We start from the raw sequence: 15859 nt of genomic DNA on the forward strand, positions 1-15859 counted from the left end.
CTACTCTCACTCTGATCATCTTCTTATTTCTCACATAAGTATTGAATGCCTTGGGGTTTTCCCTAATGCTTCCCGTCAGGGCTTTCTCATGCCTCCTCCCCCCCCCCCCCCCCCCCTCTTTCCCCTTCTAGATCTCCTAAGTCCATTTTTGAGTTCCTTCCTGGCTACCTTGTAACCCTCTAGAGCTGTGCCAGATCCTTGCTTCCTCAACCAAGGCTCCTTCACCTTACCATTCCTTCCTTGTCTCAGTGGGACAAAACTATTCAGCACTCGCAGCAAGTGGTCCTTAAACAACCCCCACATTACTGTTGTGCATTTCCCTGAGAACAACTGTTCCCAATTTATGCTCTGGCTACTTTGTAACACCTCCAGAGCTACCAGGTGGTTTAAAACAGGTCATTAGCCCATCCCTGCTGATTCTCATTCTTCAGCACTGTTACAGCATAGAGGCCATGCTGAGGGCTTTACTCATGTCAGCCCTCTGTCTGGATGTAGGAACCCCAACTTTGACACAATAACCACATTGAAGATGCACAATACATTGATTAGCCAAACTGCCAAATAAAGGTTAGTAATTTGAGACAGCGTGGTACCATAATCAGGCTGGAGCTTCAATGCGCTGGCCGATTAGATTGTAGAACTCAGGAGCCGTAATCAGCTGTCTACACATGGCCTTTCGATATTTGCCGACATGACAGCGATTGCACTTCAGAAAATAACTCACTGGCAAAAGTAAATCTTTGGGAATATGACGAGGATATGATAAGCCAGGTCCATTCCAAATCTGAGAAGTCACTGTCCATAGGTATTCAGGGCAAGGTACATGCTTTTCCAGGGGTTGTGAAGATGAAAACAAAATTATCAATGACGGAGAGTCTGGTACAAGTTTGGAACACTAGGGGTTTGAATAAAGGCAAGATAACCTCCATGCTCCTTCAAGCCCCATGTACAGCCTCAAACATAGTCAGCTTTGCTGTTAATGCACACGGCTAAAGTTAACCTTTTCAGATATTTACCATTCTAATCAAAACATTCTATTACTGCGGCAATTGATGGTAATAAGCGTATCTGTGAAGATTTATTTCTATCAATACGCTATCATAGTTAGTTAGCTATCAAACAGTGTATTTCAACCCAGAACTCAAGCATGCCTGCAAGTAACCATTACCCAACTTATCATTGGTAGAGGATTAAAACACACTAACCTTCTTTCAGGAACAGCCAAGGGGCTACTACTTCCTGTTCTGAGAAAGTTATTTTCCGATTGGTAGAACGATGGCCTAGCTTCAGATATAACAGGTTGCAAGAACCGGTCTTCTAGTTGGTTAGGCAAGTGAGGTTTATTCCACACAATAGTCTGTGGTGATGAAGTTCGGCCCCTTCTCCTGGAATTTAATGAAAGCAGATAAAATTGTAGGTGAATAGAAACATTTTTCCTTTTATAAATCCAAAAGTCCACATGCTGATGACATTAGAGTGATGGTAAATTGTTTGATGGATACATTTAGTGATAATGCTTCAAGTGGCTGAGTAGCCTTGACTTTAAAAAGGAATATAAGCCAGCTTTGAATAAAGCGAAAAATACCCAATTACTTTCAAATCGTCGAGGCTGCTGAGAATCGAGACCAAGTAGCAAAATGCTTTCCCAGCCAGCTCTGCTAATGGGGCAAAGATTATGTATTATGAGCATCTAATTAATAAACAGAAAAGCTTTTGAGAAAACAGAAATTTCTTAAGATCTGGAATGGAGCGAAGAGAACCTTACCCCTCAACAGAACACCTACTATGGATCCTGAGTTCCGTACAGTGCTTTGTATACAGAGAGATAGAGACTTCAAAGCAATTCATTGCACATATGTACTTTGAGATGTTTGCAAGATGCAAATTAAAGTCCTTTCCCCCCATAAACACCTGGCTATAAAGAAATGCATAGGCTATCACCAAGAAAGCACAACACGCCTTTACTTCCTCAGGAAACTAAGGAAATTTGGCATGTCCACATTAACCCTTACCAACTTTTACAGATGCACTATAGAGAGCATCCTCTCGGGCTGCATCACAGCCTGGTATGGCAACTGCTCGGCCCAGGACCGCAAGGAACTTCAGAGAGTCGTGAATACCGCCCAGTCCATCACACGAACCTGCCTCCCATCCATCGATTCCATCTACACCTCCCGCTGCCGGGGGAAAGCAGGCAGCATAATCAAGGATCCCTCCCACCCGGCTTACTCACTTTTCCAACTTCTTCCATCGGGCAGGAGATTCAGAAGTCTGAGAACACGGACGAACAGACTCAAAAACAGCTTCTTCCCCACTGTCACCAGACTCCTAAACGACCCTTTTATGGACTGTCCTCATTAATACTACACCCTGTCTGCTTCATCCGATGCCAATGCTTATGTAGTTACATTGTATATATTGTGTAGCCCTATTATGTATTCTCATGTACTTTCTTGAATTCTGTTCAATTCCCTTTCTTCCAATGTACTGAATGATCTGTTGAGCTGCTTGCAGAAAAATACTTTTCACTGTACCTCGGTACACGTGACAATAAACAAATCCAATCCAATCCAATCATTGTTGAACAAGTTATGCAGCGCAGCACCCCATGAGGAGCGTTGCTAATGGCACAACCACAACTATACACCTCAAATCCTTTAGCACCTTCCTCCCTGACACTTCCCTCAAAGAGATGAAAGCTTCTTTGTGCTATTTAAAATAATTGCCTAGAAAGGCTCTCTCTGATTGTTTGGAGACTTAACCACTAATCTTGTTAGGTGTCCATGGTGTATCCCATAGTGTTTGAACCGTTTGGATATGGGTGACAATAGGCAACTCAGAACATCACATGCTCCCCTCCTGTGGGAGGATACTTGTCAAGACAATGCCCCGTACACACAAGAGAATGGCCCAGTACAGTGAAGGATTTCAGAATGCCATTTTCCAGATGGAGACTTATGCTCTCATGTGGGTACAAGATTTTAATTTTAATTTACAAAATATGCCATTTAATATAAAAAATAAGCCATTTTGGGAAAAAAATACTTGCCAGCACTGAGGCATCAAAGAGCTAAAGAAATAAAAGCCGGGCGGCATGTTGGTGCAGTGGCTAGCACTGCTACCTCACGGTACTGAGGACCTGGGTTCGGTCCCGGGTCACTGTCTGTGTGGAGTTTGCACATTCTGTGTCTGCGTGGGTCTCACCCCCACAGCCCAAAGAAATGCAGGGCAGGTAGATTGGCCATGCTAAATTGCCCCTTAATTAGAAATATTGAAGAAATAAAGGCAAAAATGTATCACTCAAAAAGTATCCAAAAGAATATAATGAAATGGTGAGGGAGAGGGGGGGAAGGAAAAACAAAGAAAGAGACCCGAGGATATAAAAAAAGAAAAGGTGACAATACTACATTAAAATCGTAATTGATTTATCCACACTAACACTGTTGCTGTCGAGAAGAACGACGGATAATTTAATTAGAGTGTTAGTCACTATGCTGTGTGCTATGTAATTTTAAACTAAAGGAAACAGGGTCAGCATGAAAGCAGTTTGTAGCTGCAAGACATATTCTTAGTAGTGGCAACATAATATACCTTGAACTTGCAGAGTGACATGTATAGTAAGTAGATATTATGCTAGTTAGAATTAAGCAGTAGATTTGATACGTGTGTTTTTGCTTTTGTTCTGCTGTAAACTTAAAAAAGAACATTAAAAGATGTTTTGTCATCTTTATAGGGGCTGGTTTAGCACAGGGCTAAATCGCTGGCTTTGAAAGCAGACCAAGGCAGGCCAGCAGCACAGTTCAATTCACGTTCCAGTCTCCCCGAACAGGCGCCGGAATGTGGCGACTAGGGGCTTTTCACAGTAACTTAATTTGAAGCCTACTTGTGACAATAAGTGATTTTCATTTCATTACCAGCCTTTAAAAAAAATCCAAAGTCAACAATTACAATAAATGCTGGAAATGACCTTTTGTCATCCAGCTGAAATATTAACACTATTTATTTTTCTACAGATGCTGCCTGATCAGCTGAGTATTTCGAGCACATTATTTTTATTTGATTTTTAGTATCTGCAGTATTTTGTTTTTGTACGAGAGGTCAATTACAATTTATGCTTGCTAATTTGAAATTGTTGTTGTTTACATGAACACAAGATTTACCCAAGTCCTACACCTCCACTTTTAATGCCTGCATGTTGAGTAAAACATTCAGAGTATCGCAGAGTCTGGCTGCTCCCCTGATATAGCCCCCACCTATGCAGTCTCAAATTGAACATATTGTGTAGTTTCTCCGTCCACTGCCTTCGCTGTCAAAATTGCCCACTACTCTAGGACTATCTGAGTAGGCAAAGATAACACTGGCCTCCTTTTCCCCCACATCTGATTGCCTCTTAAATCCTTTTCCCTCTCCACCTTCAACTCGAATAAGTGTGAGGTGTTCACATATGTTTTTGTCACCAAGGCAACCCTTTATCATGCCCTTGAAGATAATTCACAAAGACGACAGTCCAAAATAATCATCCCTTTCTCATTTCTACCTCATCAACCCCTCCCCAGTCCTCTGTAAGTTCATTTTATCTTTGACACTTAGTTCTTACTCCCACGACTCCAATCCATCTAAATTCCTGACGACCTAACTTCTGTTCCCAGTCCTCATGCTAGTAGACAATCTAAATGGTTCCCTTTCCTTAGGCACCCTCCCCTTGCTTTCAATAGTGCCATTATCTACCCTTTCCTTAACAAAAAAGTAGAGCCAAATTTTTGTCTGGGCTCGGGAAAACACAACCTGTGCACTTTTGCGGTCCACAGGATGCATTAAACTCAAATTTATACTTTGAAATATCTCTTGTGGATCCTTATAAAATTCCTTCAGATGCCAGGAACCAGTCTACTCTCACTCATCACTCCTGTCTGAAGTACTTTCCCCGTTCAGTTTGATATCTTGCTTTTAATACAGAAGAACCTGGGCTTTCCAAGTTGCAAGGATCTGAAGCTGATAATCTGCTGGATTAAACAACCCATGGCATCACTCCGATTCAGTATTTACATGAACATCGAATGTGACAAGGTTTGTCCATGAATTCAAAGTCGGTGTTGCTGCCTCCTCTCGTAATCTCAACTAGAGGTACAAAGAAATATGGCCTGAAAAATATTTCCCCACAGCAAAAATAATTTCCGCTTCCAGACCCACACATGGTTGGCACTTAGGAGGATGGGAGTTTTCAGTGAAAGAGAGGTGAATGTTTTATTTTAATTTTTTAAAAAATCATCTGCATCTTCTGGAATTGAGGTTACATGCAATTTATCGACCAGAGCCCCAGGTTTCGGACAAGATCCAAGGTCCAGTTAGGGATAGACCTAAACATTTGGCACAGTCAGAGGTGGCTAATCTGGGGGTGCATGCGGCGCAGCGGTTAGCACTGGGACTGCGGCGCTGAGGACCCGGGTTCGAACCCCAGCCCTGGGTCACTGTCCGTGTGGAGTTTGCACATTCTCCTTATGTCTGCGTGGGTTTCAACCTCACAACCCAAAGATGTGCAGGTTAAATGGATTGGCCATGCTAAATCACCCTTTAATGGGAAAAAAGTAATTGGGTACTCTAAATTTTTTTGTTTTTTTAAATGGCAGCACGATGGCGCAGTGAGTAGCACTGCTGCCTCATGGCGCCGAGGTCCCGGGTTCGATCCTGGCTCTGGGTCACTGTCCGTGAGGAGTTTGCACATTCTCCCCATGTTTGTGTGGGTTTCGCCCTCACAAACCAAAGATGTGCAGGCTAGATGGATTGACCACCCTAAATTGCCCCTTAATTGAAAAAAATGAATTGGGTACTCTAAATTTATATATATATATATATATATATATAAAAAAGTGGATAATCTGTATAATTATCAAAGTTATGCAGAAAACAAATCCACGGGCTAATGAGAAGCTTATCCAGTGTAACAACATCGCATAAAACAACTAATCAACTGATAATTTGTTCTTATTGTGCATTGTGTTGTTCCGTGACAAGGCAGTAAGCTTATTTTGTGAACTGTCGCAGCAATAAGTACTGTTGCACTCATTTAAATGATCTAAATTTAGAACTTCTATAAGTAGTTCATTAAAAAAAAATCACAATTGAAATAAAAATACCAGCCAATTTCCCCTGTAAATGGCATCAATCAATCAAGTGGCTTCAATTTGATCATAAAAGTGATTATGCATACCTAAATCAGTTCCTATCAATGTTGCAACCATGCATCAGTATTCATTATAGTGACTATAGGCAAGTTAACCTGACAGGTGAGTGTATTTACCTGACTTTTAATATTAGAGGTAAAAGCATTTAAAACCCCATGTGTCATGCTTAACTCTATCAATTTATCATCAAAAAAGAAGTTGCATACACTTGCTGACATTAAATACTATCTACCACTTCTTGATAACACACTTCATTTTTGTGTCAAGGTGGTCAGGATGTGACCACCCCCTCTCATCCTATATCTAAATCGCTGTTGTGTACAGTGAACATTCTATGCTCCTGAGTTATGTAGGCTAGGATAGTTTAGATCCAAATCATGTTCCATGTTGAATTAGAAGACATCAAGAAGGGTCGGAAAGAGGGGAGAGTTACTACAACTGGGTTTAGAACAGATATTTTTCAATCTCCCCACTCTTAATCGCCCCAATAACTGAATAATCTGTCAGTCCTTTCTATTCTCTAATTCAGATAGGTTAAAGATCCTATGGGTGAAGTACAGTCAGCCCATTGAACCACAGCCCTAATATTAAATCACCTCCTCAGGCTGGAAAACAAAGAACACAGCACAGGAACAGGCCCTTCGGACCTCCAAGCCTGCACTGATCACATGTCCTATCTAAACCAACCGCCAGTATCCTTCTATACCCCGTCTGTTCATCTGCCTATCCAGGTAAGTCTCAAAGGCCGCTAATGTATCTGCCTCAATCACCTCACTTGGCAGTGCATTCCAGGCCACCACCACCCTATCCTCGTGTGTAAACGAAACGTCCCACACACATTTCCACTGAACCTATCCCCCTCACCTTGAACTTGTGCCCCCTTGTAATTTTCAATTCTGCCCTGGGAAAAAGCCTCCAACTGATCAACCTATCTATACCCCTAATAATTTAATAAACTTCTATCAGGTCGCCCCTCAGCCTCCATCTCTCTACAGAGAGCAATCCCAGTTTATTCAATCTCTCCTCATAGCTAATACCCTCCATACCAGGCAACACCCTGGGAAACCTTTTCTGTACTCTCTCCAAAGCCTCCACGTCCTTCTGATAGTGCGGTGACCAGAACTGGACACAGTATTCCAAATGTGGCCGAACCAATGTTCTATATAACTGTAACATCATTTGCGAGCTTTGATACTCAATACCTCGACCTAGGAAGGCAAGCATGTCATATGCTCTCTTTTCCACCATTTCCACCTGTGCTGCCACTTTTAAGGATCTGTGACCTGCATGCCCAGATCTCTCTGTGTCTCTATGCTCCTGATGATTCTACCATTTATTTTATAGCTCCCACCTGAATTGGATCTACCAAAATTCATCACCTCACATTTGTCCGGGTTAAATTTCATCTGCCATTTCTCCGCCCAATTTTGAAGCCCATCTATATCCTGTTGTATTCTCTGACAATCTTCATCACTATCCATAACTCCTGCAATCTTAGTCTCATCCCCAAACTTGCTAATCAGGCCTGCTACGTTTTCTTCCAAGTCACTTATATATATATATATTACAAACAGCTGAGGTCCCAGTACTGATCCCTGCGGAACACCACTAATTACAGATCTCCATTCGGAAAAACACCCTTCTATTGCTACCCTCTTGTCTTTTATGGCCAAGCCAGTTCTGAATCCATCCAGCTAGTTCCCCCCTGATCCCATGTGATTTAACCTTTTGCATCAGCCTGCCATGAGGGACCTTATCAAATGCTTTACTAAAGTCCATGCAGACACCATCCACAGCCCTTCGCTCGTCAATCATTTTTGTCACCTCCTCAAAAAACTCAATTAGTGAGACATGACCTCCCTCATATGAAACCATGCTGTCTGTCGCTAATAAGACCATTCACTTCCAAATGTGCATAGATCCTATCTCTGAGAATCTTTTCCAACAATATCACTATCACTGACGTCAAGCTCACTGGCCTATAATTACCCGGGTTATCCTTGCAACCCTTCTTAAATAACGGTACAACGTTGGCTCTCCTCCAATCCTCTGGAATCTTTGCTGTGGCCAACAAGGACACAAAGATTTCTGTTAGAGGCCCAGCGATTTCATCTGTCTCCCTCAGTAATCTGGGATCAACGCCATCTGGCCCTGGGGATCTGTCTACCTTAATGCTTTTTAACACACCTAACACTTCCTCCCTTATAATAATGACCTTTTTTAATGTGTTCACACATCCTTCGGAGACACCACCAATCAACGTGTCCCTCTCCTTTGTGAATACTGATGCAAAATACTGATTAAGGATTGCACCTATTTCCTTTGGTTCTACACATAATTTCCCTCCATTGTCCTTGAGTGGACCCACTCTTTCTCAAGCTACCCTCTTGTTCCTAATATACGTATAAAATGCCTTGAGATTTTCCTTAATCCTGTCTACCAAGGACATTTTGTGATCCCTTTTTGCCCTCCTAACTCCCTGCTCGAGCTCTTTTCTACTCTCCTTGTATTCTTCAAGTGCTTTATCTGTTTTTAGTTGCCTGTACCTCACGTATGCATCTTTTTTCTTTTTGACTAGACTCACAATTTCCCTGGCTATCCATGGTTCCTGAATCCTGCCTTTCCTTTTCACTAGCACATGCCTGTCTTGCACTCCCATCAACTGCTCCTTGAAAGACTCCCAAATGCCAAATGTGGATTTACACTCAAACAGACTCTCCCAAACAACAGCCTCCAATTCCGGCCTAATCTGGTTGTAGTTAGCCTTCCCCCAATTTGGCACCTTAACCAAATTGCACTCGTCCTTTTCCACGAGTAACCACGGAATTGTGGTCACTGTTCACCACATGTTCCCCCACTGCAACTTTGACAACCTGGCCGGGCTCGTTCCCTAGTACTAGGTCCAGAATTGCCCCCTCTCTAGTCAGACTATCCACATATTGTTCCAAAAAACCTTCTTGGACACACTTAACAAATTCCTCACCATCCAGACCCCGAAGGGATTTCTAGTCAAATGAGGAAAATTAAAGTCTCCCACAAAACAACCCTATTATTTCTACATCTATCCAGAATCTTCTTACATATCTGTTCTTCAACTTCCCATGGGCTCTTGGGAGGCCTGTAGTACACCCTCATCATAGTGACTGTACCCTTCCTGTTTCTGAGTTCTGCCCACAGTGCCTCATTACTTCATTTTTCCTCCTGCTGAACAGCTGTAATATGTTCTCTAACCAGTATTGCAACTCCCCCACCGCTTTTACCTTCCTCCGTCTCGCCTAAAACACTATATCCTGGAATATTTAGCTGCCAGTCCTGTCCCTTTTGAGGCTTGAGATAGGAAATCTGAAGAGAATGAAAAAAAAACAATAAAATAGTAATTCACAAGGGCAGCAGGTAGTCTGCATTTCCAACATGCTGAATGCACTGATGTGGTGTGAGTTTGTGCTCATGGTTTCTCACAGAACAAGTCACAAAACTTGAGCTAGGGACCTGCATCAAGGTAAAACACCTACAGAAGATGCTTCCCAACAGAGGTGGAAGGAGAACTTCATATCTCGTTACCACTCTCACTTATCTCCAGCTGCCTGGAAGAAGAACACATGTTTAGAAACCAAAGAGCAGGCGAGAAGGGAGAACGAAATCTGAAGAATATGTATACAACATAAAAAAGGTTACTCACCAAGCCACCTGTGTTGCTGGGCCCGCTGTCATTTCCACTGCTTCATAGTTGAAAGTTCCTGTAGTAGTGGGAGACTCTTCCATGATGACAGAGAAATCGCTACTTAGACTGGTAGTACTTCCTCGATCTGCACGTGCTAACACAAACACTTGTTAAGCATCAGGTTCTGACACATATGCATCATGCTGCAGGAGCTTTAGCCCAGTGTGCATCATACTTGTGACAGACCAACCTCAATTAAAGTCACAAGAAAGTTATCTCAAACCTTTTCAGGGGCAGTCCTCAGGTCATACATGCTATCTGTTCAAATGAATTGTTTTAAGTGTGAACTAGGAAAACACAGCTTTGAAGCCCATAAATGACTCCATTTGTCGGCGGTGGTGTTGGGTGCGGGGCTGGGAAACAAGTAGCTTTTAATTGTTATTATTTTCAATTAGCAAACGTGTGGGTGGATTAAAGGCTCCAAGCATTTTTCCCCAGTCACTTTCTTCAATAAAAGCTTGCAGTGCCAATGTCAATCTTTTCAGACCCTTCTTCATAACAGCAGCATATCACAAAGCCCTTTCACGCAGTAAAAGGATTCTGAGAGTAGAAAATGAGTTATAGATGACTCACTACAGGAGAAGTTATTGAATAATTGAACCTTCAACATGTGCAGTATGAAAACCAATATATTTGTTAATAGCAATACTGGATACCAAATTATTTTTTAAAAAACAGTATATATAAGCCATGTGAGACTGGGGTGGAAATGCATCACAAGTTGGCAGATAATTATCGCTTTCAAAAAGTCTGATCACAGCAGTGATTGAAGTGAACAGCAATTCAGAGTCCATTCTAGAGATGGTAAGTACTTGTCCTTAGAACTGTTCCAGATTTAAAAAAAAAAAGAAGGCTCCTCTCCAGGATTCTGCAAAGCCGCTATTTCAGAAATAAATGAAGTGGATTCCTTGGTTGATGCAAATGTTGAAATTCCCTTGGATCACTCCGTGCATCATTTATAAAAGGACTGTGAATTAACCATTTATTTTTCAGTCCCTGAGCCCCATCAGTCTCCTCCCAGATAAAACAACAGTAAAAGGATAATTTTCTTTTTCAGGAGCAAGAACCTTTCAGGATCAGGAAGATACTAAATGTTCTGGGTAATGGCCAATCAGTAAGTAGTTCGCCAGAAAATCTCTTATTGGCCAAGAGATCCCACCAATACAAATACTTTGGCAGTCTCTAATGATAGAAACTGGGCACTGCATCACTGTAGTGCAAAAAGCAGGACAGATCGAGAATACCTCAAATATTCTGAATAGGTTTACTCAGCATTTGAAGCTATAACACTCCATTTCTACCACCAGATCTTGTCAGTGAGCAAAGCAACATTTCAGCAAATGCAGCTGCAGCAAGCAATAGAAAAGGCAAATGCTTTGTTGTCCTTCATCACAAGGGAATTTGGGTACGGCAGTAAAGATGTCTTGATGAAACTGCACAGAGCCTTGGTGAAACCTCACCGAGAGTATTGTGTACTATTTTGGTCCACTTATCGAAGGAGGGATACAACTATCATAGAGGGAGTGCACGGAGGTTCACCCCTGATTAATCCCAGGGATGACAGGATTGCCTTACGAGGAGACTGGGCCTGTATTCCCTGGAGTTTCAAAAAATGAGGGGATAACCTCAGCGAAACTTACAAAATTCTGACAGGCCCAACAGGGTGGATGCAAACAAGATGTTTCCTCTGGCTGGTGAATCTAGAACCAGGGGACACAGTCTCAGAATAAGGTTCAGGCCATTAAAGACTGAGATGAGGAAGAATTCCTTTGGAATTCTCAGCCCCAGAGTTGTGAAAGCTCAATCATTAAGCATATTCAAGATAGAAATCAATAGATTTCTGGAGACTAATGGCATCAAGCGATGTGGAGATAACTCAGAAAAGTGTTAATGAGGTAGATGAGTTCCAGATTCACCACCCTCTTCAGCCAGAGGGTGGTGAATCTGTGGGATTCTTTGCTGCAGAAGACTGGAGGCCAAACCACCGAGTGTCTTTAATACAGAAACAGATAGGTTCTTGATTAATAAGGGGATCAGGGGTTATGGGAAGAAGGCAGGAGAATGGGGATGATAAAAATATCAGACATGATTGAATGGCAGAGCAGACTCAATGGGCCGAGTGGCCTAATTCTGCTCCTATATCTTATGGTTTTATGATCAGTCATGATCTGAATGATGGAATACGTTCGACAGGTTGAATGGAATACAGATTGAGCATCCCTTATCCGAAAATCCCACTTCTTTTGAGCACCGATGTGACGCCAGGAGTGGAAAATCCCACAAGGCTCCCGGGTGCCGCACATGCCCAGTTCATAAAAAGGCGGTGCACATGCCCAGTTCCCAACAGGCAGCGCACGTGCCCAGTTCCCAAAGGGCAGCGCACGTGCCCAGTTCCCAACGGGCGCCGCACGTGCCGAGTTCCCAACGGGCGCCATACGTGCCCAGTTCCCAACGGAACTGGTCCCAACGGGCGCCGCACGTGCCCAGTTCCCAACGGGCGCCGCACGTGCCCAGTTCCCAACGGGTGGCGCACGTGCCCAGTTCCCAACGAGCGCAGCACGTGCCCAGTTCCCAACGGGCGCCGCACGTGCCCAGTTTCCAATGCATGCCGCACGTGCCCAGTTCCCAATGCATGCCGCACGTGCCCAGTTCCCAACGGGCGGTGCACGTGCCCAGTTCCCAACGGGTGCCGCACATGCCCAGTTCCCAACGGGCGGTGCACGTGCCCAGTTCCCAATGGGCGGTGCACGTGCCCAGTTCCCAATGCATGCCGCACATGCCCAGTTCCCAACGAGCGCCGCACGTGCCCAGTTTCCAATGCATGCCGCACGTGCCCAGTTCCCAATGGGCGGTGCATGTGCCCAGTTCCCAATGGGCGGTGCACGTGCCCAGTTCCCAATGCATGCCGCACGTGCCCAGTTCCCAACGAGCGCCGCACGTGCCCAGTTCCCAATGCATGCCGCACGTGCCCAGTTCCCAACGAGCGCCGCACGTGCCCAGTTCCCAACGGGCGCCGCACGTGCCCAGTTCCCAACGGGCGCCGCACGTGCCCAGTTCCCAACGGGCGCCGCACGTGCCCAGTTCCCAATGCATGCCGCACGTGCCCAGTTCCCAACGAGCGCCGCACGTGCCCAATTCCCAACGGGCGGTGCACGTGCCCAGTTTCCAATGGATGCCGCACGTGCCCAGTTCCCAATGGGCGGTGCACGTGCCCAGTTCCCAATGGGCGGTGCACGTGCCCAGTTCCCAATGGGCGGTGCACGTGCCCAGTTCCCAATGCATGCCGCACGTGCCCAGTTCTCAACGAGCGCCGCACGTGCCCAGTTCCCAATGCATGCCGCGCGTGCCCAGTTCCCAACGAGCGCCGCACGTGCCCAGTTCCCAACGGGCGGTGCACGTGCCCAGTTCCCAATGCATGCCGCACGTGCCCAGTTCCCAATGCATGCCGCACGTGCCCAGTTCCCAACGAGCGCCGCACGTGCCCAATTCCCAACGGGCGGTGCACGTGCCCAGTTTCCAATGGATGCCGCACGTGCCCAGTTCCCAATGGGCGGTGCACGTGCCCAGTTCCCAATGGGCGGTGCACGTGCCCAGTTCCCAATGGGCGGTGCACGTGCCCAGTTCCCAATGCATGCCGCACGTGCCCAGTTCTCAACGAGCGCCGCACGTGCCCAGTTCCCAATGCATGCCGCGCGTGCCCAGTTCCCAACGAGCGCCGCACGTGCCCAGTTCCCAACGGGCGGTGCACGTGCCCAGTTCCCAATGCATGCCGCATGTGCCCAGTTCCCAACGAGCGCCGCACGTGCCCAGTTCCCAAAGGGCGGTGCACGTGCCCAGTTCCCAACGGGCGGTGCACGTGCCCAGTTCCCAACGGGTGCCGCACGTGCCCAGTTCCCAACGGGTGCCGCACGTGCCCAGTTCCCAACGGGCGTCGCACGTGCCCAGTTCCCAACGGGCGGTGCACGTGCCCAGTTCCCAACGGGCGGTGCACATGCCCAGTTCCCAACGGGCGGTGCACGTGCCCAGTTCCCAACGGGCGGTGCATGTGCCCAGTTCCCAACGGGCGGTGCACGTGCCCAGTTCCCAATGCATGCCGCACGTGCCCAGTTCCCAACGAGCGCCGCACATGCCCAGTTCCCAACGGGCGGTGCACGTGCTCAGTTCCCAACAGGCGGTGCTCGTGCCCAGTTCCCAACGGGTGCCGCACATGCCCAGTTCCCAACGGGCGCCGCACATGCCCAGTTCCCAACGGGCGCCGCACATGCCCAGTTCCCAACGGGCGCCGCACATGCCCAGTTCCCAACGGGCGCCGCACGTGCCCAGTTCCCAACGGGCGCCGCAAGTGCCCAGTTCCCAACGGGCGCCGCACGTGCCCAGTTCCCAATGCATGCCGCACGTGCCCAGTTCCCAATGCATGCCGCACGTGCCCAGTTCCCAATGCATGCCGCACGTGCCCAGTTCCCAATGCATGCCGCACGTGCCCAGTTCCCAATGCATGCCGCACGTGCCCAGTTCCCAATGCATGCCGCACGTGCCCAGTTCCCAATGCATGCCGCACGTGCCCAGTTCCCAATGCATGCCGCACGTGCCCAGTTCCCAATGGGCGGTGCACGTGCCCAGTTCCTAACGCACGTCACACGTGCCCAGTTCCCAATGAGCGCCGCACGTGCCCAATTCCCAACGGGCGCCGCACGTGCTCTGCACATGAGCTGTTTCCAATGCGCGCCACATATGCGCAGTATATTCTGAAATTTAAAAAATTCAAAAATCTGATACGCACTCGACCAAATCATTCCGGAAAAGGGATTTTCAACCTGTACTCCTGCTCCTACGTCCTTGTGCAAATGTAGTGGAAGCTAGGAACTATGACATTTATTGCAACACTCATGGGTTGTGGCCTTGTAGTTTCTGTTGACCTTTTATAAGTCCACTGCATCATACAGCAAAGTTTTCTATCACATTCATTACGATATTATAGCTACTCCGTAACCTTGAAAGTGATACAAATTAAGATTTTATTTGTAACTAGCCAGTTACCAAATTATTTCCAGCAGTGTTTGGTGCCGAGATTGCATTAGAGTTGAGATTAGGGCAGCACGTTGGCGCAGTGGTTAGCATTGCTGCCTCATGGCGCCGAAGTCCCAGGTTCGATCCTGGCTCTGGTTCACTGTCTTGTGTGGAGTTTGCATTCTCTCCGTGTTTGCGTGGGTTTCGCCCCCACAACCAAAAGATGTGCAGGTTAGGTGGATTGGCCATGCTAAATTGCCCCTTAATTGGGAAAAAATGAATTGGGTACACTAAATTTATTTTTTTTAAAGTTGAGATTAAAGTATGGGACAGTACTACTGTAGGCTATGGTAAACTGTTTCTCCTTGGATTTAAGAGGATGTGGGGAGCAATTGTGCTTACCTAGTAGACAGAGATCTTCCAAAGGAAACTCAGCTTCTTTACAATGCGTCATCTTCTTTCTGCAAGGAAAAATAAAGTTAACTACTTTCTTGGTTGACAAGAATATATTTACATGGATCTATTAAAAAAATATTTAATAGGTACCACACAATTATGGCAAAGATACTGACACATGGAATCACAGTTAGTGGAAAGTGGAAAGGAATATATTGGAAGGAAGCCAACAAAAAAACCCAGGATCGAACCTGGGACTTCGGCGCCATGAGGCAGCAATGCTAACCACTGCGCCAACGTGCTGCCCTAATCTCAACTCTAATGCAATCTCGGCACCAAACACTGCTGGAAATAATTTGGTAACTGGCTAGTTACAAATAAAATCTTAATTTAAATCCGTGTCTCATGGGCAGCATAGCAAGTTGCGTTCCAAAGGTTTGTCTCGTTGTCGCTCTATTTACTATGTGCATTAATCTGCATTTGAGGGAACAATAACAAAATTTGCTGATAACCACACTAAATTGGGTGACACTGCAATTGTGCGGCATGGAGG

General features: G+C 45.9%; 1 protein-coding gene across 11 annotated transcripts in view; it reads right to left on the reverse strand.

The window, feature by feature from the left end:
• Window positions 1-15859, reverse strand: part of mtmr14 (myotubularin related protein 14) — a 101386-nt gene that overhangs the window by 8089 nt on the left and 77438 nt on the right. For 9 of the 11 annotated variants that reach the window (XM_038812415.1, XM_038812412.1, XM_038812411.1 and 6 more), the window contains 3 exons: window positions 15313-15371; window positions 9862-9997; window positions 1206-1385 (listed from right to left, as the gene is read on the reverse strand). In XM_038812415.1, the coding sequence (XP_038668343.1) occupies window positions 1206-1385; window positions 9862-9997; window positions 15313-15371 (375 nt within the window). The remainder of the gene's footprint in view (window positions 1-1205; window positions 1386-9861; window positions 9998-15312; window positions 15372-15859) is intronic. The other 2 variants (XM_038812406.1, XM_038812410.1) reach the window with 1 other exon arrangement.

The sequence above is a fragment of the Scyliorhinus canicula genome, chromosome 11 (assembly GCF_902713615.1).
Source record: "Scyliorhinus canicula chromosome 11, sScyCan1.1, whole genome shotgun sequence".
NCBI classification, from domain to species: domain Eukaryota; kingdom Metazoa; phylum Chordata; class Chondrichthyes; order Carcharhiniformes; family Scyliorhinidae; genus Scyliorhinus; species Scyliorhinus canicula.